Source organism: Chaetodon auriga, chromosome 4 (assembly GCF_051107435.1).
Source record: "Chaetodon auriga isolate fChaAug3 chromosome 4, fChaAug3.hap1, whole genome shotgun sequence".
Classification (NCBI taxonomy): domain Eukaryota; kingdom Metazoa; phylum Chordata; class Actinopteri; order Chaetodontiformes; family Chaetodontidae; genus Chaetodon; species Chaetodon auriga.
This window is the reverse complement of record NC_135077.1, coordinates 21,083,033-21,093,454: the sequence shown is the minus strand read 5'-3', so window position 1 is coordinate 21,093,454 and position 10,422 is coordinate 21,083,033. Positions and strand designations below refer to the sequence as shown.

Genomic DNA, 10,422 nt, shown 5'->3' with positions numbered 1-10,422 from the left:
GACTATTACAAACTGTACACTTACTATCCACAGCCTTGTGTAGTGCAAACCATTTGTTTGATTTCACTGTTGCTTTTCACTTTGAGGTTCAAAACTCATCTTGTGCATGTGCTAAACATGCCAATGCTGAAGTAAAACTAGGAAGTAATGTCCAAGATACTGATTGGTTTGAGACCCCAGTAATATATGATGAGTGAAGACATTTTTGTTTCTTTGGAAAACTTTGGATAACTTCTTGTGCATGCACACAGTAGTAAAGCTCTGTCCAGCTCAGTAGCACTTCATTTCACAGCACAGCTGAGTTGCAAAAAATGAAACCCTGCCCTTTAATTCAAATTTACAGTAGCACTACAAAGAGGTGAACGTCATTGTCTAACATTTGGACTATTTCAAACACTTAGCTCCCAGTCTAACTTAGCAAATATAGACACTTTGCAAGACTAACAGAGCCAAGTGACACTGTGAGTATGCGTACACATAATACAGAGTAATGCGACACAGTCTGTGCACATTTCTGTAACCAGACATTCTTGTGATAGAATAAGGGTGCGGCACTCGTGGAAAGGTTTAAACAGAGCACATAACTGCAAAACACTCTGGTTGAGTTACTTAATGTTTAATTTGCTGTAAGTTCATGCCAGAACCAAAAGAATTATTATAAATGATGTGTTAATGTGTGAGAGACCTCAGACGCACAACACTGTGAGAAAGAGGAAGAGTGGGTCATGTTACATGAGATTTGATGCAACTTGTATATTGCTAAGTCATAAAAATAAAAATGAATCTATGAAAATATAAAGAGCATTATTGAACAACACTTTATTACTTACTGGCTGTTTACAGATTATGCAAAGCATGACTGAATCATTTTTCCTCAGGCAATAGGCAACAATAGCATCAGCCAAAATACCTCACACTGTCAAAGAGGCTTCTCACGCTGCTCTGCAGGTCATTCATGAACCTGTGTAATTTGCTTTTCCTGAAGATTAATTCATGATGCTATCTAAAACAACATTAAATGTAGCTGTTTTCATTGATTGAACTGATATCTGCTCAGCACAGATGTCCTGAAATACAGACATCCTCTTTTTTTCAGTGACAGTGGCAAAATGCATCTGCTTGGGTGACTGTGGTTCAGGAGGAGGTCGTCCACTTCAGAAGGTCGGTGGTTTGATCCCTGACCTGTCTGCATGTCGAAGTATGCTTGGGCAAGATACAGAACCCCACATTGCCCCCGATGCTGTGCCATCGGTTTGTGAAATGGGTCAATGCAGACTTGTGTTGTAATTGCACTTGAAATGGTCATCAGACTAGAAAAGCATTAAAAAAATACAGTCCATTCACCATTTAAAATCGTACAATGCACTAAATTAGTAGTACGCAACTGTTAGCATGTTAGCATTAGCACATGCCAGCTTTAGAGTTTGCTGTTAACATACTAAGGTTCAGCATGTGATGCTTAGCATGTTAGTGATGTCAACACTGAGATGTGGTAAAGCTTTAATGCAAGTGTCAGGCAGTTGCCATGACATTTTTACAGACATTTATGGTCCCTAGAGGATGAATCCTCCTGAGGTTTAATCACAACCAGGAGAGGAACTTTGAATATAGGCTACTGAAAGTGAAAGTATTGAAAAAAAAAACACAGATTATCCAAAAGTAATGCATACATTTTATGTCATGTTCAGAGGCTGCGTTAAATGTTGCTGAGGGCCGCCACTGGCCCGCAGGCCACACTTTGAGACACTGTGATATAAAGGTGAATAAGATGACCTGTGCTTTCTGTATAGCTCTGAATTGTACAAGTGGCAAAGATCATTTCAGTTCACACCAGTAACTCAAAGGGACTCATCCACAATCTTTCCCTGTTTTTCACACTGAGGTTGCCAAACCAACACGTGACAGCACAGGTTACAACTGACTGAATGGAAGAAGTTTAGAAGACCTTCCAAAGAGAGTCGTCAACATTAAAACTTCTGAACTTCTTTAAGAAAAACAATCTCTGGTTTGCCTTTTTATTAATAAAATCAGTGTAGTGACAAAAGCTGTCATCAGGTATGTTCCAAATATTTGCTGCAGGACTGCTGTCACAGGCCCCCTTTAACGATGGTAGGAGCAAGAGCAGCAGGATTCCAGCCAAAGTCAATGAACGTCTCTTTGGACTCAGACATGTTCAGTTGTGTCAAAGACTGTTCCCACCAACTGGCAAATTGCTCCACCGCTGGGCCATGACTCTGTTCCTGATTGCGCAAAATCCTAACCATTACTGTGTCTTCCACATACAATCATTTGTATCCAAGACAGATGAACGTGGGGAAAGGACACAGGCCTGAGGAGACCCTGTGGAAGATGAGAGTGTATGAGAAAGTGAGCCCTTTACTCAAACTCTCAAAATATCCCTTGAACAATCTGGTGGGCTCCAATTTGACCTGTGTCATAACATCTTGCTTTTAACAACTGGTTCACAGGTTTTCATTAGAGGGAGGTATGAGCCAGGGAGCCATAATCATTGAATGACCATGATGATCTGACTTTAGCCACTGGAGCTACAGTAGACTCCATCTGCTGGTCCAAAGACTGACTGGAGATTACCCCCACTGCAGTCAGGACCAGGACTATTCCTCTCCTTTGAAAGGCTGAAGATTCACCTGCTGTGTCTTCATCAGGCTGTAACTTACAGTCCTCTGCGCTGCCTCACGACTCAGAGACTTCATGATTAAAATCATGTGCATCAAACCTTAAATAAAGCGTATTTAACTCCTCTTCCAGTTCAGTGTCAGACACACCGGAGCACGCCACGTTTCTCTTGCTGCTCTGCATTCCAGTAATGGATGTGATGCCTTTCCCGGCTGCATGTGAGCTCCCATTTTCAGCTCCACTTTATACTTCAGTTTAGCTAGTTTTAGCAGGACTGGGCTTGCTGCTCAGGAGCACTCAGGTGAGACTGTGGTTGTACAGTGTGCGAAGCAGAGCGGTGGTGTTTCATTCACCAGCACAGCATTTATATTCTTCTCTTGTTTCAGTATTTTTGAGGTAAAACATGAAGTATTGCAGACTTTATACGTATATTGTTTCCGCACTGTTACTTGTGTAACACATTGCCTTACAGGCTTTTCCTCGTTAGTATGCTCCCTTGGTGTAATCAACATACACTTCATATATCAAATGTAAATTCATTTAAAAAGAAAATGAATTTATTCCTACAATATTCTCCAACAAACACATAGCATGCACACTCTTGTGCTCTTACAAAAAAGAGGAACAGAGTGGTGCTTTGAGCTGAGTGATTAATGATGATTGTGTGGGTGTGGGATGTGTGGTGTTGAGTAAGGTGTGACTGTGCCTTTCATGTGTGAAGCACTATGAGTATGAATGAGGTATTCAGGCTTTTAACTGAGAAACTCCTCCAACGCCTTTATTCTCCATTCACCCAAAGACATTTTCAGCTTTCCAGAATATAGGATTTAAAAACCTATTCAAACCTCAGTGAGGCTAACTGATTTATGCTCTGTATATAGCAGATGACAGTCTGCTATGCAGGGAACATGGCAAGTGTGGGAGCTGTGCTTGCAGTTCAACTTGTGGGGCTTTTGGCAAAAAAAACCATATCAGTAATTGTCATAAGTCTTTTTTGTCACTTTTATTGTGTCACACACCCCATCTCACTTTCCATGCAAATGCAAATGACTTCTCAGAAGGCTCGTTCAGTTCTGAGTACAAAGTGCCACGCTGACACAAATAAGCACAGCTTGAGGTGAAAGCTGGAACAGTATGCTCAAAATGTGCTGTGACATGAAAAATAGCTTGCAGTGCTTTTACCTGGGCGTGTAACTGGCTTGCATGGGCCAGCGTACAACGCCATCCCACTTTCTATGTCACGTAGGAGAGGGAATGAGAGCAGCCATGACTCACTGCAGCATCAGGTGCCTCAGTGTTTATTTTATTTCAGGCCCGGGCTGGTTTGGTGTTGTGTCTTGCTGTGCCCTGCAGGTATTGGCCACACCCTTTACTGCCAGGTATGACTGAGAGAGCTGGAAAGTTACAGCAGAGAGTTCGAGAAGAACTCTGCAGAGCAGCATTCGGCTTTTCTGTCTTTAACAAGATAGAAAAGTAACTGATATGTTGAATCAAAAACTTTGATACTGTGAGTGAACTTAACCGAACTGAATGAGGAGCCCATGTGCACTCATTAAGCACTCAAGTGCTTGAGTTTTGGTCATCATCAAGATAACTGAGGTCAGATAATTGAGGTCAGCTGGGGAAAAACTAAGATTTCCTCATGTGATAGTCACAATCATGAAGCCACATGCCCTATTGTGTTTTCTGTCCATGACTCAAGCAGCTACAGTGTAACTGCAACAGCAAAAAGCACATGCGTGAGGAATTTACCCCTCCTATATGACATTTTACTTTTACTATTAAGTATGAAGTTCAACATCAGGGTTTCTGCTTAAAATGCGACTTTCTGTATGTATGTTCGTTGCAAGTTGAAAGGGTCCGACAATGGTACAAACTGTTTTCTTTAAACTGATTTTGTCCTGTCCAGTCATGCAGAATGATTAAGATTGTAAAGTCTAGACAGTGAGTCAGATGAATCCAGTCCTCTTTGCCTAAACTTGATATTGCTCTGCTGCACAAAGCTGCTGAAACAGTGTATTTCAGAGTCACTAATTACATGTAACAACACTGATGATGAATAGCAACATTGTGTTCACAGGGTGCAGCACAAAAGCAGAGAAAGAATGATGAGTCATTCTGACCAACAGATTAAATAACTGGGCAGGTGAATCGCTGATGTTTGGATGTTTGGACAGTTCAAGTCTCCACTCATCTCAAGCTCATCTCAACGGTGACTATAAACCTGATCCATCCAAATCTGTACTTTTTGGAGAAAACATTCTGTTCTTCTCTGCATGTTTCTGTGAAAGCCACACTCACCATCACACGATTATTTTTTTTGACAATGTACAACATGGTGTTAATATTGAGCCTTAATTTTGTGCTATTTGCAGACCATTGTTCATTGTCCTGTTAGTTTGTTAAAATTATTGCATTTCTAAATGTATCTTGTGCAGCAACAATAAGTTTCCACTCAAGCTAAGCAAAGTTACACAAACCAGTAAAGCTGCATGGAGACTTCTCTTCACAGAGAAGGACAAAGTGACACCTGGTGGTCATGAGTGAACATACATTGTAAATAACACGTCACTTGTAATGATTTTGCTTTATTGTAGGGTATCATTTTGAGTTTTGCCAGAATATCAGCATAGGAAAAATACAGGAGACACCAACTTTGAGCTCATCCAATGAAAATATCATCGAGTTTTTAGCATTTTCACAACCCCTGTTTCATTTATATGTCCAAAAAGTGAAGCTTTTAGTGACTGAGTTGTGCTTTGATTAGCTTTTGGTAACGAAAAATCCATGTATCCAATCAACTTTTCTGAACTGTAACACACATTTGTGATTAAGAATGCACATCTTCATCCGTGCTTTCTTGCTTTTAATCGTATTTTGGTCTCATATTTATCAGAGCGAGCGTAAAGAGAAGGGAAGATCATCACTTGCTGCAGACTTGCAACATGATTGGAATCAAAAGAAAAGACAGAACATGCCGGAGTAACCCCCTTAAAAAGCCACTGACTCTTGTAAATTATTGATTAGGCAGGCATTATAGGGCTCAATCAAGAACGTTTGGGTGCCAAATCAGTGCAAAAATGTAAGTTTAGTGGCAGCAGAGATGAGCAGAGGTGTTACTGAATGTCCTCCACTTGGGTGTCAACGCTGGAGGACACCACCTGTCCATCAATAATCTCCTCCACGATGGTCTTCACCCTCCTCTCGATGTGGGGTTTACGCTCTGCAGAGGTGGAGGGCAGACATAATGCATCATGTAATTTCAATGCAAGGAGCCTAATTCATTTTGTTTGTTTAATGAATGATTTGGGATTCTTACCTTCCACGACCTTCTGGATGACGACGGCCCTGTGGGGAGAGGAAACATCATTTTAAAACAGATTTCATTGTTGGCCAGTGACTTTCACGTAAAGAGTTTGGGTTAGAGTTAGAAATGAAACACTTCATGACTGACTTTTTTTGTTCATATTGCAGCTCTCCATCCAGCAGCCTCCTGTACTCTGCGATCTCCAGTTCCAGCCTCATCTTGATGTCCAGCAGCAGGTTGTACTCGGCTCGCTGCTGCTCCAGGGAAACTCTCAGCTGCTGCAGCTCTGTCTCCAGCGTGTTGATGGTCAGCTGCAGCTGGCTGAGCTGAACACTGTATCGACTCTTGGCTTCCTCCACACTCTGCTGCAGGCACTGAATCTGCAGGACAGACAGGAATGATGTTAGGAAAGCTGTGCGCGCCATCAGAGAAAGGAAGTGCCCTGACAGGAAATTATGAAGCTGTGATCATTTCTCCCGTTCATACTGGCCATTGGCCAGTTATTCTGTGCAAAAAAGACATTTAATCAGAAGTTTATATGAGGCTTCAGCAGATTTAGTCAAATCCAGTCTTCATCTTCCAAAGTTACAGTCCAATTTGCACTAAAAAGACAGCAACTTTGGAAGACATCCACTTGACTTGATTAAGGCTGCCTTCAGAGTTACTTGAACCCAGTGTGAAAAAACACCGCCCTCTCATTGACTTGAATGGAGCCAGTCCATCGACGGTCGGCCGGCAACAAAGTTGAACCGAGCTCAGCTTTTACTGCGACACAAGGGGCTGAACTGCCCAATCAAATGCATGCAGGCACACATTCATGGTAGACTACTTTGAAACGTATTTCTACTGTTTGCCTTACAATCGTCATGACAAAAAGAAATTAACTTTCCTAAAAAGTCAAAGTCAATGTGAACCTACCTTTATGTGTATTAACCCGAACCCTGTTGACCCTACAAGGTGAAAGTGTGCATTTTGTCTGTGGCCTACCTCTGTGAGGACGCTTTGGCGACTGATCTCTAAACTCTGGTAGGTCCTCTTCAGCTCTGACAGCTCTGAGTGAAACGTCTTCACTTCTGTAGAACTTGAGATGATTTGCGTCTGAAGAGTATCCACCTTTACACACACACGCACACACACACACACACACACACAATAAATCCAGTGGCATTGTCATCCGTCAATCATCCGTCAATCTTTTCATTGTAGTTTTTATTCAATTGTTTGTTTTTGAATTTCCCATCTCACCTTAGCTTTGAACCATTTCTCCAGCTCCACCTTGTTCTTCATCACCACAGCCTCATACTGCTCCCTCATCTCCTCCAGGACCTTCGTCAGGTCAACAGACTCTGTGCTGTCCACCTCTACATTAACTGCACCAGTCTGCTGGAGCCTCAGCAGGCGCATCTCCTGCAACGAGGAAAAGGGGTGCACCTTTCAGTCTCCACCAATAGATGGCAACATTGTACTTGAAAACAGATGATAACAGAGCAATCCCTCTGCAGCTGAACGGTTCTCACCTCCTCGTGGTTGCTCTTGATGAACGCCAGCTCCTCTTTCAGACCTTCTACCTGCATCTCCAGGTCACTGATGCCGAGAGTCATGCTGTCCCGGACCCCTCGGAGACGAGTCACATCAGCCTCCACATTCATGCGCATGTTCATCTCTGTCTCATACCTACAGTGGGAAGCCAGGTGCAGTTATAATTCAGCGTGATTCAGTGAACAGCTACATCTACAGTCTGTGTGCTATTCAGACCATAGTTGTCTTCAGATTTGGTGGATGCATCGCAAAATAAAACGACTGGAGTGTGTGTGTGTGGATTTTTGCTTGAACCTACTTAATTTTAAAGTCCTCTGCAGCCAGTTGAGCATTGTCAATCTGCAGGAGGACACTCTGGTTCTCTGAACGCTTCCTCTGGATCTAAATGGAGAAAAATGAAAAAAACAGGTCTCTATTCATGATGCCTGATACAGTCACTGCCCTCCCCAAGTGAGCACCGCCACAACTGGGAAATATGACTCTGGTAACATCTCAGCAGTAAACTGTCCTCGTTTGCGCGCCACATATATGGCTTTCAATGTGTTTCTCATTGACTGTAAATTGTAAAATGTGAGCGGTACCTGAGCAGTAAGATCATGGATGGTGACGAAGTAGGAGGTGTAGTCTCTGGCGACGCTGGGACATCTCTGCTCATAGAACTCTCTGATCTGCAACTCCAGCTTCCTGTTGGCCGCCTCCAGGGAGCGCACCTGCACACACAATCAGAGGGTGGCGTCACGCAACGACAGGTGACACATGAGAGGTGACAGAATGTGACGACCACATGAAGTACCTCACTTCTGCCTCACATCTCTTGGCTGGTACTTGGAAAGAAATTTCTTTCTTTTTTTTTCATTGTGCCATTTTTTATTATTTTTTTTTAACCATTTTTTTTTAACCATTTTTTTGTACCAATCCTAAAAATCCTTCTTAAGCACTGTGAGTAAATACATGCTGACACGAGCTTACTGTACCTTTATGTTAAGGAGGTAATGGGTCATATTTTTAGTGACTGGTACGTAGGTTAGCTCTGGTGTTCCCTTATTCATTTGTTGTCATTGTTTGGCTGTTGTAGACCACACACACACACACACACACACACACACACACACACACACACACAGCCTAACACTTACTAATGATTTTATTTATTTGATTTATGAGGACCTGCCTTTTGTCCCCACAATGTGACTATGTAAACACACTTATGTCCCCACAATAACACACACATGTTATTGTCTACTTCCTGTAGTGAAGTCCATTGACTGCATCCTGTCTGACCTGATTCTTTGTTAATGATGGAAAAATACTCAGATCCTTTAGTTAATCCTTTATTATGTTTAAAAAGAAGTTATGTAAGTATAATCAACGAAATGTATCTAAAGAATCAAAAGTCTTAGTACTTTATCTTAAACTAAAATGAGGTTTGTGACGTATGATGATGGATGGATGAGTTTCTGTGGATTTTGTCTCCCATCACAATGCATTAGGACAAGATTTTTAAATGGCAAGTATGAAGAAAACATCTTTCAGTGTTCATACGGGTGTCTGACTATTGTTTTAAGACAGACTTGAAAAATGGTGAAGACCCTTTAAAGTTTTCCATTTGTGGGTGTGTCCCTGTATGCATACAAGGTGTGAACGTATGCGTGCGTTTAAGGAGAGATCATGTAATGTCCTGCGCATTCATCAGGTGAAGGCAGCAGTTTTATGAGGAGCCAACTGAGCCACTGTTAATATGTGCTTGCACGTAGTTTGATGAAGGTTAATAAACATTTTTCCTGCAGGTCTAGCAGAGATTCACATGGTTGAGCAGCACTGGTAAGAGTGTGTTCAAGGCTTAAAGAAAAGCACAATATAGTGTGCGAGTTGCAGAGCTGTGTAGAGCAGATTATACATGTAGTCATCATCATCTTCATCATCATGTCTTACCTTGTTCAGGTAGGAGGCCAGGCGGTCGTTGAGGTTTTGCATGGTCACCTTCTCGTTGTTGATCACCCCACACTCACCGAAGGACATTGACCCGGAGGAGAAGACTGACTGGGAGATGCGGGTCCCGCTGCCTCCCGCGCCTCCGTACACGCTGGGCGCGCGTTTCTGGAAGGTCCCGGTGGAGATGCGGGTCTGTCCGGACCCGACCAGCTGCATCCCTCCGCTCATGTTGATGGTGCTGGCGCTGGAGATGCTGCGGGCGCTGGAAATGCTGCGGGCGCTGTAGCTGCTGCTTTGGCGAGAGACAGACATGATGAGAGGTGGAGGTGGAGTTGAGCTGCAGGTGATGAGCAGAGATGGAGAGTCTCCGAGGAGTGACTCTGCCGTAGACAACCTGGCATTTTATAGAACTCTGAGAGAGAGAGAGAGACAGCGTCTGGTCCCATGCCACAACAATGCGTGGAATGTAGATAATGTTTTTAACCTGATAGGTGTGTACAGTAGTCATAATGAACTATGGAAGACAACTTGAACATCTAGTTTTGCAGCTTAATGGCTGACTCGCTGATATGAAGCCAGTCATAATGATAATTGTTGTTGTTTTCCCTTCACCAGTTATACTTAGGCTGGAGTCGTGCACTGCTATCTAATTAAACGTCTGCTCAAGCATTTTAACAACGCTCAGTGTTCAGAGCCTCCTGTGTTTGAGAGAATTGATTTAAAGCAGCTCTTTGTCACCTTTGATCACAGAATTCACACAACCTTCCGCTTACACATGAACAGTTGGATTCATAGAAGTAAAAAGAAACCTTGTTTAATTTACTACGTTCATGGTTTCTGCAGTTGCAGCCTGTTTGGTCTGGTATGACCAGCAGCTTATGGTGGCTGATGTTAGCTATGTTTTGCAAATGTAATGAAGTAATGTAGATAGATGTTTCTGTGTAAGTGGCATTACCGAGTCAGCTTTTTTGACTTTAGGACTCTTTTGGGCAACTATTACACTCTGT

The 10,422-nt window shown here is 42.6% G+C and overlaps 1 protein-coding gene across 1 annotated transcript; it reads right to left on the bottom strand.

The window, feature by feature from the left end:
• Positions 1-5,213: 5,213 nt before the first annotated feature.
• LOC143319974 (keratin, type I cytoskeletal 20-like) lies at positions 5,214-9,801 on the bottom strand. Its single transcript, XM_076729292.1, has 9 exons — positions 9,416-9,801; positions 8,065-8,193; positions 7,782-7,864; positions 7,462-7,618; positions 7,190-7,351; positions 6,932-7,057; positions 6,092-6,324; positions 5,957-5,985; positions 5,214-5,860 (listed from the first exon to the last, which is right to left on the bottom strand). Exons 1-9 carry the CDS (start codon positions 9,725-9,727, stop codon positions 5,754-5,756), a joined length of 1,338 nt encoding a protein of 445 aa, XP_076585407.1. The 5' UTR covers positions 9,728-9,801; the 3' UTR covers positions 5,214-5,753.
• Positions 9,802-10,422: the final 621 nt, after the last annotated feature.

Excerpts from the sequence above, each read along its gene's own strand:
- LOC143319974 (XM_076729292.1), bottom strand. The coding sequence starts at position 9,727 with ATGTCTGTCTCTCGCCAAAGCAGCAGCTACAGCGCCCGCAGCATTTCC. Across the intron at positions 8,194-9,415 it reads TGGCCTCCTACCTGAACAAG|GTGCGCTCCCTGGAGGCGGC; the intron begins GTAAGACATGAT and ends TTGTGTGTGCAG. Across the intron at positions 5,986-6,091 it reads CTGCAATATGAACAAAAAAA|GGCCGTCGTCATCCAGAAGG; the intron begins GTCAGTCATGAA and ends CTCTCCCCACAG.